The sequence below is a fragment of the Rhinoderma darwinii genome, unplaced genomic scaffold, assembly GCF_050947455.1.
Source record: "Rhinoderma darwinii isolate aRhiDar2 unplaced genomic scaffold, aRhiDar2.hap1 Scaffold_4233, whole genome shotgun sequence".
NCBI lineage: Eukaryota > Metazoa > Chordata > Amphibia > Anura > Rhinodermatidae > Rhinoderma > Rhinoderma darwinii.
In genome coordinates, this window is record NW_027463780.1 from 20,646 (window position 1) to 40,708 (window position 20,063).

The window sequence follows — 20,063 nt, forward strand, 5'->3', positions numbered from 1 at the left end:
TGTATATATATACTGGTGTATAGTGCTGTGTGTATATATATACTGGTGTATAGTGCTGTGTGTATATACTGGTGTATAGTGCTGTGTGTATATACTGGTGTATAGTGCTGTGTGTATATACTGGTGTATAGTGCTGTGTGTATATACTGGTGTATAGTGCTGTGTGTATATACTGGTGTATAGTGCTGTGTGTATATACTGGTGTATAGTGCTGTGTGTATATACTGGTGTATAGTGCTGTGTGTGTATACTGGTGTATAGTGCTGTGTATATACTGGTGTATAGTGCTGTGTACAGTATATACTGGTGTATAGTGCTGTGTATATACTGGTGTATAGTGCTGTGTGTATATACTGGTGTATAGTGCTGTGTATATACTGGTGTATAGTGCTGTGTGTATATACTGGTGTATAGTGCTGTGTGTATATACTGGTGTATAGTGCTGTGTGTATATACTGGTGTATAGTGCTGTGTGTATATACTGGTGTATAGTGCTGTGTGTATATACTGGTGTATAGTGCTGTGTATATACTGGTGTATAGTGCTGTGTGTATATACTGGTGTATAGTGCTGTGTGTATATACTGGTGTATAGTGCTGTGTGTATATACTGGTGTATAGTGCTGTGTGTATATACTGGTGTATAGTGCTGTGTGTATATACTGGTGTATAGTGCTGTGTGTATATACTGGTGTATAGTGCTGTGTGTGTATACTGGTGTATAGTGCTGTGTGTGTATATACTGGTGTATAGTGCTGTGTATATACTGGTGTATAGTGCTGTGTGTATATACTGGTGTATAGTGCTGTGTGTATACTGGTGTATAGTGCTGTGTGTATATACTGGTGTATAGTGGTGTGTGTATATACTGGTGTATAGTGCTGTGTGTGTATATACTGATGTATAGTGCTGTGTGTGTATATACTGGTGTATAGTGCTGTGTGTATATACTGGTGTATAGTGCTGTGTGTATATACTGGTGTATAGTGCTGTGTATATATACTGGTGTATAGTGCTGTGTGTGTATATACTGGTGTATAGTGCTGTGTGTATATACTGGTGTATAGTGCTGTGTGTATATACTGGTGTATAGTGCTGTGTGTGTATATACTGGTGTATAGTGCTGTGTGTATATACTGGTGTATAGTGCTGTGTGTATATACTGGTGTATAGTGCTGTGTGTATATACTGGTGTATAGTGCTGTGTATATATACTGGTGTATAGTGTTGTGTGTGTATACTGGTGTATAGTGCTGTGTGTATATACTGGTGTATAGTGCTGTGTGTGTATATACTGGTGTATAGTGCTGTGTGTATATACTGGTGTATAGTGCTGTGTGTATATACTGGTGTATAGTGCTGTGTGTGTATATACTGGTGTATAGTGCTGTGTGTGTATATACTGGTGTATAGTGCTGTGTGTATACTGGTGTATAGTGCTGTGTATATATACTGGTGTATAGTGTTGTGTGTGTATACTGGTGTATAGTGCTGTGTGTATATACTGGTGTATAGTGCTGTGTGTGTATATACTGGTGTATAGTGCTGTGTGTATATACTGGTGTATAGTGCTGTGTGTATATACTGGTGTATAGTTCTGTGTGTATACTGGTGTATAGTGCTGTGTGTATATACTGGTGTATAGTGCTGTGTGTATATACTGGTGTATAGTGCTGTGTGTGTATATACTGGTGTATAGTGCTGTGTGTATACTGGTGTATAGTGCTGTGTGTATATACTGGTGTATAGTGCTGTGTATATACTGGTGTATAGTGCTGTGTGTATATACTGGTGTATAGTGCTGTGTGTGTATATACTGGTGTATAGTGCTGTGTGTATATACTGGTGTATAGTGCTGTGTATATACTGGTGTATAGTGCTGTGTGTATATACTGGTGTATAGTGCTGTGTGTATATACTGGTGTATAGTGCTGTGTGTGTATATACTGATGTATAGTGCTGTGTGTGTATATACTGGTGTATAGTGCTGTGTGTGTATATACTGGTGTATAGTGCTGTGTGTGTATATACTGGTGTATAGTGCTGTGTATATACTGGTGTATAGTGCTGTGTGTATATACTGGTGTATAGTGCTGTGTGTGTATACTGGTGTATAGTGCTGTGTGTATATACTGGTGTATAGTGCTGTGTGTATATACTGGTGTATAGTGCTGTGTATATACTGGTGTATAGTGCTGTGTATATATACTGGTGTATAGTGCTGTGTGTATATACTGGTGTATAGTGCTGTGTATATACTGGTGTATAGTGCTGTGTACAGTATATACTGGTGTATAGTGCTGTGTATATACTGGTGTATAGCGCTGTGTATATACTGGTGTATAGTGCTGTGTATATATACTGGTGTATAGTGCTGTGTATATACTGGTGTATAGTGCTGTGTGTATATATACTGGTGTATAGTGCTGTGTGTGTATATACTGGTGTATAGTGCTGTGTGTATATACTGGTGTATAGTGCTGTGTGTGTATATACTGGTGTATAGTGCTGTGTGTATATACTGGTGTATAGTGCTGTGTGTATATACTGGTGTATAGTGCTGTGTGTATATACTGGTGTATAGTGCTGTGTGTATATACTGGTGTATAGTGCTGTGTGTATATACTGGTGTATAGTGCTGTGTGTATATACTGGTGTATAGTGCTGTGTGTATACTGGTGTATAGTGCTGTGTGTATATACTGGTGTATAGTGCTGTGTGTGTATACTGGTGTATAGTGCTGTGTGTATATACTGGTGTATAGTGCTATGTGTGTATATACTGGTGTATAGTGCTGTGTGTATATACTGGTGTATAGTGCTGTGTGTGTATATACTGGTGTATAGTGCTGTGTGTATATACTGGTGTATAGTGCTGTGTGTATATACTGATGTATAGTGCTGTGTGTGTATATACTGGTGTATAGTGCTGTGTGTGTATATACTGGTGTATAGTGCTGTGTGTGTATATACTGGTGTATAGTGCTGTGTATATACTGGTGTATAGTGCTGTGTATATACTGGTGTATAGTGCTGTGTGTATATACTGGTGTATAGTGCTGTGTGTATATACTGGTGTATAGTGCTGTGTGTATATACTGGTGTATAGTGATGTGTATATACTGGTGTATAGTGCTGTGTGTATATACTGGTGTATAGTGCTGTGTGTATATACTGGTGTATAGTGCTGTGTGTATATACTGGTGTATAGTGCTGTGTGTGTATATACTGGTGTATAGTGCTGTGTGTATATACTGGTGTATAGTGCTGTGTGTATATACTGGTGTATAGTGCTGTGTGTATATACTGGTGTATAGTGCTGTGTGTATATACTGGTGTATAGTGCTGTGTGTATACTGGTGTATAGTGCTGTGTGTATATACTGGTGTATAGTGCTGTGTGTATATACTGGTGTATAGTGCTGTGTGTATATACTGGTGTATAGTGCTGTGTGTGTATATACTGGTGTATAGTGCTGTGTGTATATACTGGTGTATAGTGCTGTGTGTATATACTGGTGTATAGTGCTGTGTGTATATACTGGTGTATAGTGCTGTGTATATATACTGGTGTATAGTGCTGTGTATATACTGGTGTATAGTGCTGTGTGTATATACTGGTGTATAGTGCTGTGTGTATATACTGGTGTATAGTGCTGTGTGTGTATATACTGGTGTATAGTGCTGTGTGTGTATATACTGGTGTATAGTGCTGTGTGTGTATATACTGGTGTATAGTGCTGTGTGTATATACTGGTGTATAGTGCTGTGTGTATATACTGGTGTATAGTGCTGTGTGTATATACTGGTGTATAGTGCTGTGTGTATATACTGGTGTATAGTGCTGTGTGTATATACTGGTGTATAGTGCTGTGTGTATATACTGGTGTATAGTGCTGTGTGTATATACTGGTGTATAGTGCTGTGTGTATATACTGGTGTATAGTGCTGTGTGTATATACTGGTGTATAGTGCTGTGTGTATATACTGGTGTATAGTGCTGTGTGTGTATATACTGGTGTATAGTGCTGTGTGTGTATATACTGGTGTATAGTGCTGTGTGTGTATATACTGGTGTATAGTGCTGTGTATATACTGGTGTATAGTGCTGTGTGTATATACTGGTGTATAGTGCTGTGTGTATATACTGGTGTATAGTGCTGTGTGTGTATATACTGGTGTATAGTGTTGTGTGTGTATACTGGTGTATAGTGCTGTGTATATACTGGTGTATAGTGCTGTGTGTATATACTGGTGTATAGTGCTGTGTGTGTATATACTGGTGTATAGTGCTGTGTGTGTATATACTGGTGTATAGTGCTGTGTGTATATACTGGTGTATAGTGCTGTGTGTATATACTGGTGTATAGTGCTGTGTATATACTGGTGTATAGTGCTGTGTGTATATACTGGTGTATAGTGCTGTGTGTGTATATACTGGTGTATAGTGCTGTGTATATACTGGTGTATAGTGCTGTGTGTGTATATACTGGTGTATAGTGCTGTGTGTGTATATACTGGTGTATAGTGCTGTGTGTATATACTGGTGTATAGTGCTGTGTATATACTGGTGTATAGTGCTGTGTGTATATACTGGTGTATAGTGCTGTGTGTATATACTGGTGTATAGTGCTGTGTGTATATACTGGTGTATAGTGCTGTGTGTATATACTGGTGTATAGTGCTGTGTGTATATACTGGTGTATAGTGCTGTGTATATACTGGTGTATAGTGCTGTGTATATACTGGTGTATAGTGCTGTGTATATACTGGTGTATAGTGCTGTGTATATACTGGTGTATAGTGCTGTGTGTGTATACTGGTGTATAGTGCTGTGTGTATACTGGTGTATAGTGCTGTGTGTATATACTGGTGTATAGTGCTGTGTGTATATACTGGTGTATAGTGCTGTGTGTATATACTGGTGTATAGTGCTGTGTATATACTGGTGTATAGTGCTGTGTGTATACTGGTGTATAGTGCTGTGTATATACTGGTGTATAGTGCTGTGTGTATATACTGGTGTATAGTGCTGTGTGTATATATACTGGTGTATAGTGCTGTGTGTGTATATACTGGTGTATAGTGCTGTGTATATACTGGTGTATAGTGCTGTGTGTATATACTGGTGTATAGTGCTGTGTGTATATACTGGTGTATAGTGCTGTGTGTATATACTGGTGTATAGTGCTGTGTGTATATACTGGTGTATAGTGCTGTGTATATACTGGTGTATAGTGCTGTGTGTATATACTGGTGTATAGTGCTGTGTGTATATACTGGTGTATAGTGCTGTGTGTATATACTGGTGTATAGTGCTGTGTGTATATACTGGTGTATAGTGCTGTGTATATACTGGTGTATAGTGCTGTGTATATACTGGTGTATAGTGCTGTGTGTATATACTGGTGTATAGTGCTGTGTGTGTATATACTGGTGTATAGTGCTGTGTGTATATACTGGTGTATAGTGCTGTGTGTATATACTGGTGTATAGTGCTGTGTATATATACTGGTGTATAGTGCTGTGTATATATACTGGTGTATAGTGCTGTGTGTATATACTGGTGTATAGTGCTGTGTGTATATATACTGGTGTATAGTGCTGTGTGTATATACTGGTGTATAGTTCTGTGTGTATATACTGGTGTATAGTGCTGTGTGTATACTGGTGTATAGTGCTGTGTGTATATACTGGTGTATAGTGCTGTGTGTATATACTGGTGTATAGTGCTGTGTGTATATACTGGTGTATAGTGCTGTGTGTATATACTGGTGTATAGTGCTGTGTGTGTATATACTGGTGTATAGTGCTGTGTGTATATACTGGTGTATAGTGCTGTGTGTATATACTGGTGTATAGTGCTGTGTGTATATACTGGTGTATAGTTCTGTGTGTATATACTGGTGTATAGTGCTGTGTGTATACTGGTGTATAGTGCTGTGTGTATATACTGGTGTATAGTGCTGTGTGTATATACTGGTGTATAGTGCTGTGTGTATATACTGGTGTATAGTGCTGTGTGTATATACTGGTGTATAGTGCTGTGTGTGTATATACTGGTGTATAGTGCTGTGTGTATATACTGGTGTATAGTGCTGTGTGTATATACTGGTGTATAGTGCTGTGTGTATATACTGGTGTATAGTGCTGTGTATATACTGGTGTATAGTGCTGTGTGTATATACTGGTGTATAGTGCTGTGTGTATATACTGGTGTATAGTGCTGTGTGTATATACTGGTGTATAGTGCTGTGTATATACTGGTGTATAGTGCTGTGTGTATATACTGGTGTATAGTGCTGTGTATATACTGGTGTATAGTGCTGTGTGTATATACTGGTGTATAGTGCTGTGTGTGTATATACTGGTGTATAGTGCTGTGTGTATATACTGGTGTATAGTGCTGTGTGTATATACTGGTGTATAGTGCTGTGTATATACTGGTGTATAGTGCTGTGTGTATATACTGGTGTATAGTGCTGTGTGTATATACTGGTGTATAGTGCTGTGTGTATATACTGGTGTATAGTTCTGTGTGTATATACTGGTGTATAGTGCTGTGTGTATACTGGTGTATAGTGCTGTGTGTATATACTGGTGTATAGTGCTGTGTGTATATACTGGTGTATAGTGCTGTGTGTATATACTGGTGTATAGTGCTGTGTGTATATACTGGTGTATAGTGCTGTGTGTGTATATACTGGTGTATAGTGCTGTGTGTATATACTGGTGTATAGTGCTGTGTGTATATACTGGTGTATAGTGCTGTGTGTATATACTGGTGTATAGTGCTGTGTATATACTGGTGTATAGTGCTGTGTGTATATACTGGTGTATAGTGCTGTGTGTATATACTGGTGTATAGTGCTGTGTGTATATACTGGTGTATAGTGCTGTGTATATACTGGTGTATAGTGCTGTGTGTATATACTGGTGTATAGTGCTGTGTATATACTGGTGTATAGTGCTGTGTGTATATACTGGTGTATAGTGCTGTGTGTGTATATACTGGTGTATAGTGCTGTGTGTATATACTGGTGTATAGTGCTGTGTGTATATACTGGTGTATAGTGCTGTGTATATATACTGGTGTATAGTGCTGTGTGTGTATATACTGGTGTATAGTGCTGTGTGTATATACTGGTGTATAGTGCTGTGTGTATATACTGGTGTATAGTGCTGTGTGTATATACTGGTGTATAGTGCTGTGTGTATATACTGGTGTATAGTGCTGTGTGTATATACTGGTGTATAGTGCTGTGTATATACTGGTGTATAGTGCTGTGTGTGTATATACTGGTGTATAGTGCTGTGTATATACTGGTGTATAGTGCTGTGTATATACTGGTGTATAGTGCTGTGTGTATATACTGGTGTATAGTGCTGTGTATATACTGGTGTATAGTGCTGTGTGTATATACTGGTGTATAGTGCTGTGTGTATATACTGGTGTATAGTGCTGTGTGTATATACTGGTGTATAGTGCTGTGTGTATATACTGGTGTATAGTGCTGTGTGTATATACTGGTGTATAGTGCTGTGTGTATATACTGGTGTATAGTGCTGTGTGTATATACTGGTGTATAGTGCTGTGTATATACTGGTGTATAGTGCTGTGTGTGTATATACTGGTGTATAGTGCTGTGTGTATATACTGGTGTATAGTGCTGTGTGTATATACTGGTGTATAGTGCTGTGTGTATATACTGGTGTATAGTGCTGTGTATATACTGGTGTATAGTGCTGTGTATATATACTGGTGTATAGTGCTGTGTGTATATACTGGTGTATAGTGCTGTGTGTATATACTGGTGTATAGTGCTGTGTATATACTGGTGTATAGTGCTGTGTATATACTGGTGTATAGTGCTGTGTATATACTGGTGTATAGTGCTGTGTGTATATACTGGTGTATAGTGCTGTGTATATACTGGTGTATAGTGCTGTGTGTATATACTGGTGTATAGTGCTGTGTGTATATACTGGTGTATAGCGCTGTGTATATACTGGTGTATAGTGCTGTGTGTATATACTGGTGTATAGTGCTGTGTATATACTGGTGTATAGTGCTGTGTGTATATACTGGTGTATAGTGCTGTGTGTATATACTGGTGTATAGTGCTGTGTATATATACTGGTGTATAGTGCTGTGTGTATATACTGGTGTATAGTGCTGTGTGTGTATATACTGGTGTATAGTGCTGTGTGTATATACTGGTGTATAGTGCTGTGTGTATATACTGGTGTATAGTGCTGTGTGTATATACTGGTGTATAGTGCTGTGTATATATACTGGTGTATAGTGCTGTGTGTATATACTGGTGTATAGTGCTGTGTGTATATACTGGTGTATAGTGCTGTGTGTATATACTGGTGTATAGTGCTGTGTATATACTGGTGTATAGTGCTGTGTGTATATACTGGTGTATAGTGCTGTGTATATACTGGTGTATAGTGCTGTGTATATATACTGGTGTATAGTGCTGTGTGTATATACTGGTGTATAGTGCTGTGTGTATATACTGGTGTATAGTGCTGTGTATATACTGGTGTATAGTGCTGTGTATATACTGGTGTATAGTGCTGTGTATATACTGGTGTATAGTGCTGTGTGTATATACTGGTGTATAGTGCTGTGTATATACTGGTGTATAGTGCTGTGTGTATATACTGGTGTATAGTGCTGTGTGTATATACTGGTGTATAGCGCTGTGTATATACTGGTGTATAGTGCTGTGTGTATATACTGGTGTATAGTGCTGTGTATATACTGGTGTATAGTGCTGTGTGTATATACTGGTGTATAGTGCTGTGTGTATATACTGGTGTATAGTGCTGTGTATATATACTGGTGTATAGTGCTGTGTGTGTATACTGGTGTATAGTGCTGTGTGTATATACTGGTGTATAGTGCTGTGTGTATATACTGGTGTATAGTGCTGTGTGTGTATATACTGGTGTATAGTGCTGTGTGTATATACTGGTGTATAGTGCTGTGTGTATATACTGGTGTATAGTGCTGTGTGTATATACTGGTGTATAGCGCTGTGTGTGTATATACTGGTGTATAGTGCTGTGTGTATATACTGGTGTATAGTGCTGTGTGTATATACTGGTGTATAGTGCTGTGTGTATATACTGGTGTATAGTGCTGTGTATATACTGGTGTATAGTGCTGTGTGTATATACTGGTGTATAGTGCTGTGTGTGTGTATACTGGTGTATAGTGCTGTGTGTATATACTGGTGTATAGTGCTGTGTGTATATATACTGGTGTATAGTGCTGTGTGTATATACTGGTGTATAGTGCTGTGTGTATATACTGGTGTATAGTGCTGTGTATATACTGGTGTATAGTGCTGTGTGTATATACTGGTGTATAGTGCTGTGTGTATATACTGGTGTATAGTGCTGTGTGTATATACTGGTGTATAGTGCTGTGTGTATATACTGGTGTATAGTGCTGTGTGTATATACTGGTGTATAGTGCTGTGTGTATATACTGGTGTATAGTGCTGTGTGTATATACTGGTGTATAGTGCTGTGTGTATATACTGGTGTATAGTGCTGTGTGTATATACTGGTGTATAGTGCTGTGTGTATATACTGGTGTATAGTGCTGTGTGTATATACTGGTGTATAGTGCTGTGTGTATATACTGGTGTATAGTGCTGTGTGTATATACTGGTGTATAGTGGTGTGTGTATATACTGGTGTATAGTGCTGTGTGTGTATATACTGATGTATAGTGCTGTGTGTATATATACTGGTGTATAGTGCTGTGTGTGTATATACTGGTGTATAGTGCTGTGTGTATATACTGGTGTATAGTGCTGTGTGTATATATACTGGTGTATAGTGCTGTGTGTGTATATACTGGTGTATAGTGCTGTGTGTATATACTGGTGTATAGTGCTGTGTGTATATACTGGTGTATAGTGCTGTGTGTATATACTGGTGTATAGTGCTGTGTGTGTATATACTGGTGTATAGTGCTGTGTGTATATACTGGTGTATAGTGCTGTGTGTGTATACTGGTGTATAGTGCTGTGTGTATATACTGGTGTATAGTGCTGTGTATATACTGGTGTATAGTGCTGTGTGTATATACTGGTGTATAGTGCTGTGTGTGTATATACTGGTCTATAGTGCTGTGTGTATATACTGGTGTATAGTGCTGTGTGTATATACTGGTCTATAGTGCTGTGTGTATATACTGGTGTATAGTGCTGTGTGTGTATATACTGGTGTATAGTGCTGTGTGTATATACTGGTGTATAGTGCTGTGTGTATATACTGGTGTATAGTGCTGTGTGTATATACTGGTGTATAGTGCTGTGTGTATATACTGGTGTATAGTGCTGTGTGTATATACTGGTGTATAGTGCTGTGTGTATATACTGGTGTATAGTGCTGTGTGTATATACTGGTGTATAGTGCTGTGTGTATATACTGGTCTATAGTGCTGTGTGTATATACTGGTGTATAGTGCTGTGTGTATATACTGGTGTATAGTGCTGTGTATATACTGGTGTATAGTGCTGTGTGTGTATACTGGTGTATAGTGCTGTGTATATACTGGTGTATAGTGCTGTGTATATATACTGGTGTATAGTGCTGTGTGTATATACTGGTCTATAGTGCTGTGTGTATATACTGGTGTATAGTGCTGTGTGTATATACTGGTGTATAGTGCTGTGTGTGTATATACTGGTGTATAGTGCTGTGTATATATACTGGTGTATAGTGCTGTGTGTATATACTGGTGTATAGTGCTGTGTGTATATACTGGTGTATAGTGCTGTGTGTGTATATACTGGTGTATAGTGCTGTGTGTGTATATACTGGTGTATAGTGCTGTGTGTATATACTGGTGTATAGTGCTGTGTGTATATACTGGTGTATAGTGCTGTGTGTATATACTGGTGTATAGTGCTGTGTGTGTATATACTGGTGTATAGTGCTGTGTATATATACTGGTGTATAGTGCTGTGTGTATATACTGGTGTATAGTGCTGTGTGTATATACTGGTGTATAGTGCTGTGTGTGTATATACTGGTGTATAGTGCTGTGTGTGTATATACTGGTGTATAGTGCTGTGTGTATATACTGGTGTATAGTGCTGTGTGTATATACTGGTGTATAGTGCTGTGTGTATATACTGGTGTATAGTGCTGTGTGTATATACTGGTGTATAGTGCTGTGTGTATATACTGGTGTATATACTGGTGTATAGTGCTGTGTGTATATACTGGTGTATAGTGCTGTGTATATACTGGTGTATAGTGCTGTGTGTATACTGGTGTATAGTGCTGTGTGTGTATATACTGGTGTATAGTGCTGTGTGTGTATATACTAGTGTATAGTGCTGTGTATATACTGGTGTATAGTGCTGTGTGTGTATATACTGGTGTATAGTGCTGTGTGTATATACTGGTGTATAGTGCTGTGTGTATATACTGGTGTATAGTGCTGTGTGTATATACTGGTGTATAGTGCTGTGTGTGTGTATACTGGTGTATAGTGCTGTGTGTATACTGGTGTATAGTGCTGTGTGTGTATATACTGGTGTATAGTGCTGTGTGTGTGTATACTGGTGTATAGTGCTGTGTGTATATACTGGTGTATAGTGCTGTGTGTATATACTGGTGTATAGTGCTGTGTGTATATACTGGTGTATAGTGCGGTGTGTGTATATACTGGTGTATAGTGCTGTGTGTATATACTGGTGTATAGTGCTGTGTGTATATACTGGTGTATAGTGCTGTGTATATACTGGTGTATAGTGCTGTGTGTATATACTGGTGTATAGTGCTGTGTGTATATACTGGTGTATAGTGCTGTGTGTATATACTGGTGTATAGTGCTGTGTATATACTGGTGTATAGTGCTGTGTGTGTATATACTGGTGTATAGTGCTGTGTGTATATACTGGTGTATAGTGCTGTGTGTATATACTGGTGTATAGTGCTGTGTGTATATACTGGTGTATAGTGCTGTGTGTATATACTGGTGTATAGTGCTGTGTATATACTGGTGTATAGTGCTGTGTGTATACTGGTGTATAGTGCTGTGTGTATATACTGGTGTATAGTGCTGTGTATATACTGGTGTATAGTGCTGTGTGTATATACTGGTGTATAGTGCTGTGTGTGTATATACTGGTGTATAGTGCTGTGTGTATACTGGTGTATAGTGCTGTGTGTATATACTGGTGTATAGTGCTGTGTGTATATACTGGTGTATAGTTCTGTGTGTATACTGGTGTATAGTGCTGTGTGTATATACTGGTGTATAGTGCTGTGTATATACTGGTGTATAGTGCTGTGTGTATATACTGGTGTATAGTGCTGTGTGTATATACTGGTGTATAGTGCGGTGTGTATATACTGGTGTATAGTGCTGTGTGTATATACTGGTGTATAGTGCTGTGTGTATATACTGGTGTATAGTGCTGTGTATATACTGGTGTATAGTGCTGTGTGTATATACTGGTGTATAGTGCTGTGTGTATATACTGGTGTATAGTGCTGTGTGTATACTGGTGTATAGTGCTGTGTGTATATACTGGTGTATAGTGCTGTGTGTATATACTGGTGTATAGTGCTGTGTGTATATACTGGTGTATAGTGCTGTGTATATACTGGTGTATAGTGCTGTGTGTGTATATACTGGTGTATAGTGCTGTGTGTATATACTGGTGTATAGTGCTGTGTGTATATACTGGTGTATAGTGCTGTGTGTATATACTGGTGTATAGTGCTGTGTGTATATACTGGTGTATAGTGCTGTGTGTATATACTGGTGTATAGTGCTGTGTATATATACTGGTGTATAGTGCTGTGTGTATATACTGGTGTATAGTGCTGTGTGTATATACTGGTGTATAGTGCTGTGTGTGTATATACTGGTGTATAGTGCTGTGTGTATATACTGGTGTATAGTGCTGTGTATATACTGGTGTATAGTGTTGTGTGTGTATACTGGTGTATAGTGCTGTGTGTATATACTGGTGTATAGTGCTGTGTATATACTGGTGTATAGTGTTGTGTGTGTATACTGGTGTATAGTGCTGTGTGTATATACTGGTGTATAGTGCTGTGTGTATATACTGGTGTATAGTGCTGTGTGTATACTGGTGTATAGTGCTGTGTGTATATACTGGTGTATAGTGCTGTGTATATATACTGGTGTATAGTGTTGTGTGTGTATACTGGTGTATAGTGCTGTGTGTATATACTGGTGTATAGTGCTGTGTGTGTATATACTGGTGTATAGTGCTGTGTGTATATACTGGTGTATAGTGCTGTGTGTATATACTGGTGTATAGTGCTGTGTGTATATACTGGTGTATAGTGCTGTGTGTATATACTGGTGTATAGTGCTGTGTGTATATACTGGTGTATAGTGCTGTGTGTATATACTGGTGTATAGTGCTGTGTGTATATACTGGTGTATAGTGCTGTGTGTGTATATACTGGTGTATAGTGCTGTGTGTATATACTGGTGTATAGTGCTGTGTGTGTATATACTGGTGTATAGTGCTGTGTGTGTATATACTGGTGTATAGTGCTGTGTGTGTATATACTGGTGTATAGTGCTGTGTGTATACTGGTGTATAGTGCTGTGTGTATATACTGGTGTATAGTGCTGTGTGTATATACTGGTGTATAGTTCTGTGTGTATACTGGTGTATAGTGCTGTGTGTATATACTGGTGTATAGTGCTGTGTATATACTGGTGTATAGTGCTGTGTGTATATACTGGTGTATAGTGCTGTGTGTATATACTGGTGTATAGTGCTGTGTGTATATACTGGTGTATAGTGCTGTGTGTATATACTGGTGTATAGTGCTGTGTGTATATACTGGTGTATAGTGCTGTGTGTATATACTGGTGTATAGTGCTGTGTGTATATACTGGTGTATAGTTCTGTGTGTGTATATACTGGTGTATAGTGCTGTGTGTATATACTGGTGTATAGTTCTGTGTGTATACTGGTGTATAGTGCTGTGTGTGTATACTGGTGTATAGTGCTGTGTATATACTGGTGTATAGTGCTGTGTGTGTGTATATACTGGTGTATATTGGTCTGTGCTGTGTGTACCACTCCCAGTATAACATGGCCCCCGCTCCGTGTACTACTCCCAGTTTAACATGACCCCCGCTCCACTACTCCCAGTATAACATGGCCCCCGCTACACTACTCCCAGTATAACATGGCCCCCGCTACACTACTCCCAGTATAACATGACCCCCGCTCCGTGTACTACTCCCAGTATAACATGGCCCCCGCTCCACTACTCCCAGTATAACATGACCCCTGCTCCACTACTCCCAGTATAACATGACCCCCGCTCCACTACTCCCAGTATAACATGGCCCCCGCTCCGTGTACTACTCCCAGTTTAACATGACCCCCGCTCCACTACTCCCAGTATAACATGGCCCCCGCTACACTACTCCCAGTATAACATGACCCCCGCTCCGTGTACTACTCCCAGTATAACATGGCCCCCGCTCCACTACTCCCAGTATAACATGACCCCTGCTCCACTACTCCCAGTATAACATGACCCCCGCTCCACTACTCCCAGTATAACATGACCCCTGCTCCACTACTCCCAGTATAACATGACCCCCGCTCCACTACTCCCAGTATAACATGACCCCCGCTCCACTACTCCCAGTATAACATGACCCCCGCTCCACTACTCCCAGTATAACATGGCCCCCGCTCCGTGTACTACTCCCAGTATAACATGGCCCCCGCTCCGTGTACTACTCCCAGTATAACATGACCCCCGCTCCGTGTACTACTCCCAGTATAACATGACCCCCGCTCCGTGTACTACTCCCAGTATAACATGACCCCCGCTCCACTACTCCCAGTATAACATGGCCCCCGATCCACTACTCCCAGTATAACATGGCCCCCGATGCACATCCATCTGTAGCCATCCGTATTTACGGTAGCTCCCATAGACTTCTATGGGAGAGTCCGTGCCGTAATTACTTACAGGAATAGGACGGGTTCTATCATTTTTGCCTCACGGACGCCCATCCGTAAAGATACTGAAAGGCGTCCGTGGCCAATAGAAATGAATGGCTCCGTAATTACTGATGAAAAATGTTGTGTGCAGGGGCCTTTAAATTTTCTCTTGCTGAACTCTCTGATGTTCGTACTGGGGGTGGGGCTGTGACAACCACACCTTCCCTTTTATGGACAAGTGGGTGTGGCTTCTGTGCACTAAGTGTGATCACAATGTAACACGGCAGATATAACAATTATCACAGATGTATAAAAACCTGTATATTTCATATAAAGGGCAATGAAAGAGCGCCTCTAGTGGCCAAAGCATTACAAACAATGAAAGTACTTTTTTTATGGACATACTGACCATTCATCTCTACGCTGTGACTTGTAGTTCCACCACGCTCATCGCCTTTCCTTCTTGACGATTGTTCCGCAACTTTATCATCTTCTCACTTCCAGCCAGAGCGAAACCCCGAAGAGAAAACGGGAGAGGTCGTCGTACTCCAGCCAGATTTCGTCCCTGATCCGCACCGCGTCCTCTGACTCGTCTGATTCTGGTAGGTTTTACCATGACCGGGGTTTAATAATAACGATCACGTGAATTCATAATAATGGGGGATGGGCCGATATGTGAAATATTATTACATGGATCTGAGCTATAAATCCCATCATTGTCTCCCCAGGATTATGTTTGGATTACCCCAGCCCTGTGGAACCGGACGCACCCCCAGAAACGTAAGTCTCCTGTTATCTTGTGCCGGCGCTGCCACGTGACCGCTCCGCAGCTGCCAGGCCACGCATTTTGCCCTCGCGCCTGGTGCCGTGTTGATGGCGGCATCGGGATTTTGCTTGTTTTGTACTACCAGAAAGTGTTTTTACCTGTGCCCTTTTGGGTATGTTCACACAGAGTGTTTTCAGCCGTTTTTCAGGCCGTAAATGTCCCGAAAAACTGCTCAAAAATCGGAAGCAGAACGCCTCCAAACATCTGCCTGTTGATTTCAATGGGAAAAACGGCGTTCTGTTACGACGGGGGGGGGGCGTTTTTTACGCGGCCGTTTTTCAAATGCATGTCACTTCTTCAGCCGTATTTGGAGCCGTTTTTCTCTATAGAAAAACAGCTTAAAAAACGCGGCGAAAAACGCGACTTTGATTAAAAACCGTATGAAAATTAGGAGCTGTTTTCCCCTGAAAACAGCTCCGTATTTTGAGAATTTTTTTTATTTTGTGTGCACATAACCTTAGGCCCTGTTCACACTGTTTTTTTGGGAGGCGGGGAAGTTTTTTTCCCGCTAGCGGAAAGACCGGCTCGCGGGAAAGAGAAGGGACATGCCATATCTTCGGGCGTTTACGCCTCTGACCTCCCATTGACATCAATGGGAGGCAGAGAAAGCGTATTTCGCTCCATTTTTTGCCCGTGGCGCTCAACGATTACGGGCGAAAAACGCTGCGAAAATTGGCGTGCAGGGGGAGGAAAACTGAATTTTGAGGCAGATTTTTCTCCTGCAAAAAACTCAGTGTGAACCCGGCCTTATAGTAGCGGCAGGTGGAGGAGTAAATTGTCCCTGTTTGTATTCATTGACTTTCTAATCTACTTGTTCACATTTTCAAGATCTCTGCTTGCTGTTTGAGGGTTTGTATTTCGTCTGAGCAATGCTCTGCGCCGCACAAATCTTTCATCATTCAGCGGGATATATAATCTGAGGCCTTGTTCACATTTTGAGTCCACGTTTATCTTATGTGTTTAATGCATCGGCTGCAAATGTACGCCATCCTAATGCTTCCGTTTACCGTTTTTAACGTATAGGTGAAACGCGTGGGCGTGCGTTTGCATCTATTTGTGTAGCCATTTATAGTTCTACCAAAAAGGGTTTTTAAACGTATGCGTCAGCCATTGACCGTAAAGTGAAAAAAAACGTATGCGTCGAGAACTTGAGAGGACAGAATAGCGCGGTCCTAGCTTATGCCGACGTAAAGGCGGTCATATGTAGTCAAAAAATATTATCTTTTTGACTATATTTGTCCCGTTACCGTCAATGGGTGCGCCGAGGACCACGTTTAAATACGATTTTAATTCAAGGGTATACGCTTTACGGAACATATAAACGTGATTTGAACGGGGCCTGTTACGTTACAGGTGTGACCCGCGCATCGTACCCCTCGCGACATAGTCATAGAGCAGACCGCACAGGAATGTGCGACGACATCTGGCGGACCACGCGGCTCAGCGCATATAATCCTGTATCGTGTATTGCCCCGTCTCATCTTACGAGCTGCATATAAAAAAAACTGCCTCCAACCATCACAGGAAGGAAAGAAACCGCAAAAAGAGCAGTGGGCGTTCATACAAGTGCCGTTTCCAGTTTCGTTCTTTGTAACATAGACGGGAGCTTTGTTCTCCTGCCCTGGGAGGCTCGTGGAATGCGGCCTGTAAATTCCTAAACCCCGTGGGACGGGCCGCGCCGCCGAGATATAAGTCCTGTACTATAAATTTCATTTATTTAGCAGGGAAAGGGTTAAAGTTTAAAAAAAAACACAATGTCAATAAAGTTTATTGACGAGAGGGCAAGAAACCCAGAGTTTGTAATAATTGATAGACTTTGTGTCGATAAAGTTTATTGGGGATGCGGATGTTTTCACTTTCTCAGGCTTATAATTACACTGGAGCCGTTACCCATAGCAACCAATCAAATCACCAGTTTCATTTCTAACCTGCACTGAAGTTAAAAATAGAATTTGATTGGTTGATATTGTGTGCATATTTTTTTTTTACAACTAACTTTATTGTTTGATTTGTGATCAACAATGTATTGGGCCCCCCCATGCACCCGACCGTGAAATTTACCCGTAATTGCAGACCGTAATTACGGTCTACAATCACGGACCAATTCACTTCTATTGACCACGGACACCGTATATTTACGGGAGGGCGTCTGGGCCGTAGAAAGCCCCCGCAAAAGATAGGACGTGTCCTTCTATTTCACTGGCCCCTCACACGGTCTGTTAAAACAACGGGCGTGCGAATAACCCAATAAAAATACATGCAGCCATGTGACGGCCGTTACAAAAAAATGGCCGTCACGTGGCCGGTTTATACGCTCATCAGAATAAAGCGTAATTCTGTGGGGAAACACCGGCGGAAGGCGCTTAATTTATGGCTTTACTACTAGTGACGGGTGCAATTTGCGGGTTTTTTGAGCCGTTTTCAACTTTCTATGCCAGAATACGAATGTAGAAAATTTAGTAACCCCCCCCCCCTCTGTGTTGACAAGGTCGCCATTTATGATAGAAAAAAAAAAGTTACCACAACATGTGCCCCCCACCGTCGCCATTTGGGTATAATGAGCACTCTAATTGGGGTCATTCGGGGCTGCTAGGCTGCCGGGCACCTGTCGCCACTTTTCATGAACTTCGTTTATATAAACTTCACACAAAAGGAAGGGAGATTGGGGGTGGGGGTCATGCTGCCCCCTACCCCAATAAAGAACAGCTGCTCCACCCCAGCTGCTTCACCCCCCCCCCAGACAATCTATCCCACTCCTTATGATGTACGGTGGCCTCTCCTTGCACGTTGCCCCCTCCGCTCCCCTGTAACGCCCGGACAAGGAGGATAATGGGTTACACAAATGGCACAAAAGATGGACATTTTAATGGCATTTCCTCTGCCCGTCTGAAGTGCCGGGTATTTCAAGGGCCTGCAAAATAGTAACTGCGAGGGGATCATTTATATTCTAAAACTTCACAATGCTGGCGGGAATAAAATGTAAAGCATGGGGGATGGAGGGGGACACAATAGGAGTCTAGAGTAATCTCATGCTGTAAGGTAATTGGATGGTGAGTGGCCGCAGCTGCCGGGGTCTGCTCCATCTGTATGTCCCGCACACGTGCTGCGGCCGCAGGCCCGCTCTTCTGTAATGAATGAGCTGAATAGAAGCTTTTCAGATGTCACACTTATCAGACGGCTGCTGGGCCCCGGCGTGACGCCTGCACACGGCATATGGCTCAGAGCCGGGACAACAAAAGGCGGACATTTACATACAGGTGGAGGGAGCTGACCCTGCCATACAAATGTAGGGGGATGGGGGGGGGGGGCTGTGTCTGCGCATACGGCTAGTTAGCGGCGGCCGGACAAAAACGCCTTTGTTCTGGGATTTTCTGTGTAATGTTTAATCCTTTTTGCTTTTTTTTTTCCTTTGCATAAAATAAAATAGTCCCCTGATGGGTCATGTGATCTCTTTGTGATCTCTTTGTGATCTCTTTGTGATCTTTGTGTATTACCTGTCTGTACATATATAATAGATCTCGGATACATGTGTCGTATTCTCTATAAAAATACAGAAGAAGCTGCGCAGAGAGAAGTAAAAAAAAAAAAGATGTTCCGCAGCGCCTCACCCATACAACTCCATCTAATGTACTTTCTTTGCTTGTGCTTTTGGGGATGGGGTAAATACACAGGATGGGAGATTGCGCCTAATTGTTTCCTTCCGTTTTTTCAGCTTTGAGAAGTCTATTTTAGACAGCGGACTCCGAAACAATGGGTGAGTATGACCCGTGTATGTGATTGTTGTAGATCGGGGATAAGATGGAGGTCGTCCGGTCGTGTGGCGCTGACGCCTCTCCCCCGCCCCCTTTACTCGTTCTATTAATACCATTCACTGCCATCTGAAGTGAATGTTGACGTTAACCCTTTGCAGGGGTAGTGGAGACTTTTCAGAAACGTATTCAGTTCTAGCACATACACACAGACGTAGCGATATTCCTTTAACCCCCTCGTCGTATGATGCGAAATGCACAATAAAATTAAACTCTGAAAATTTGAGATCACGACCCTATGATAGTTTTGACGCGCCTCTGTAATCGTGGATCTGACTTGTTTCCTTGTCTCGTTCTTACAGCTTTAAACCACCAATCAGAAGACAGTCGTTGCCGGTAAGTGCCCTCATTGTATTGTGGACCCCGTTAACATGATTCATCCTTCCCCATCCGTCAGTTCATGTACAATGTGGACCCCTGCGGATGGGATGACCT

At 41.1% G+C, this 20,063-nt stretch overlaps 1 protein-coding gene across 2 annotated transcripts in view; it reads left to right on the forward strand.

The window, feature by feature from the left end:
- The window catches only part of LOC142710333 (M-phase inducer phosphatase 2-like), a 35,980-nt gene that overhangs the window by 10,441 nt on the left and 5,476 nt on the right, over positions 1 to 20,063 (forward strand). For both annotated transcript variants that reach the window (XM_075848548.1, XM_075848547.1), the window contains 4 exons: positions 15,498 to 15,595; positions 15,722 to 15,773; positions 19,532 to 19,573; positions 19,931 to 19,964. In XM_075848548.1, coding sequence (XP_075704663.1) covers positions 15,498 to 15,595; positions 15,722 to 15,773; positions 19,532 to 19,573; positions 19,931 to 19,964 — 226 coding nt within the window. The remainder of the gene's footprint in view (positions 1 to 15,497; positions 15,596 to 15,721; positions 15,774 to 19,531; positions 19,574 to 19,930; positions 19,965 to 20,063) is intronic.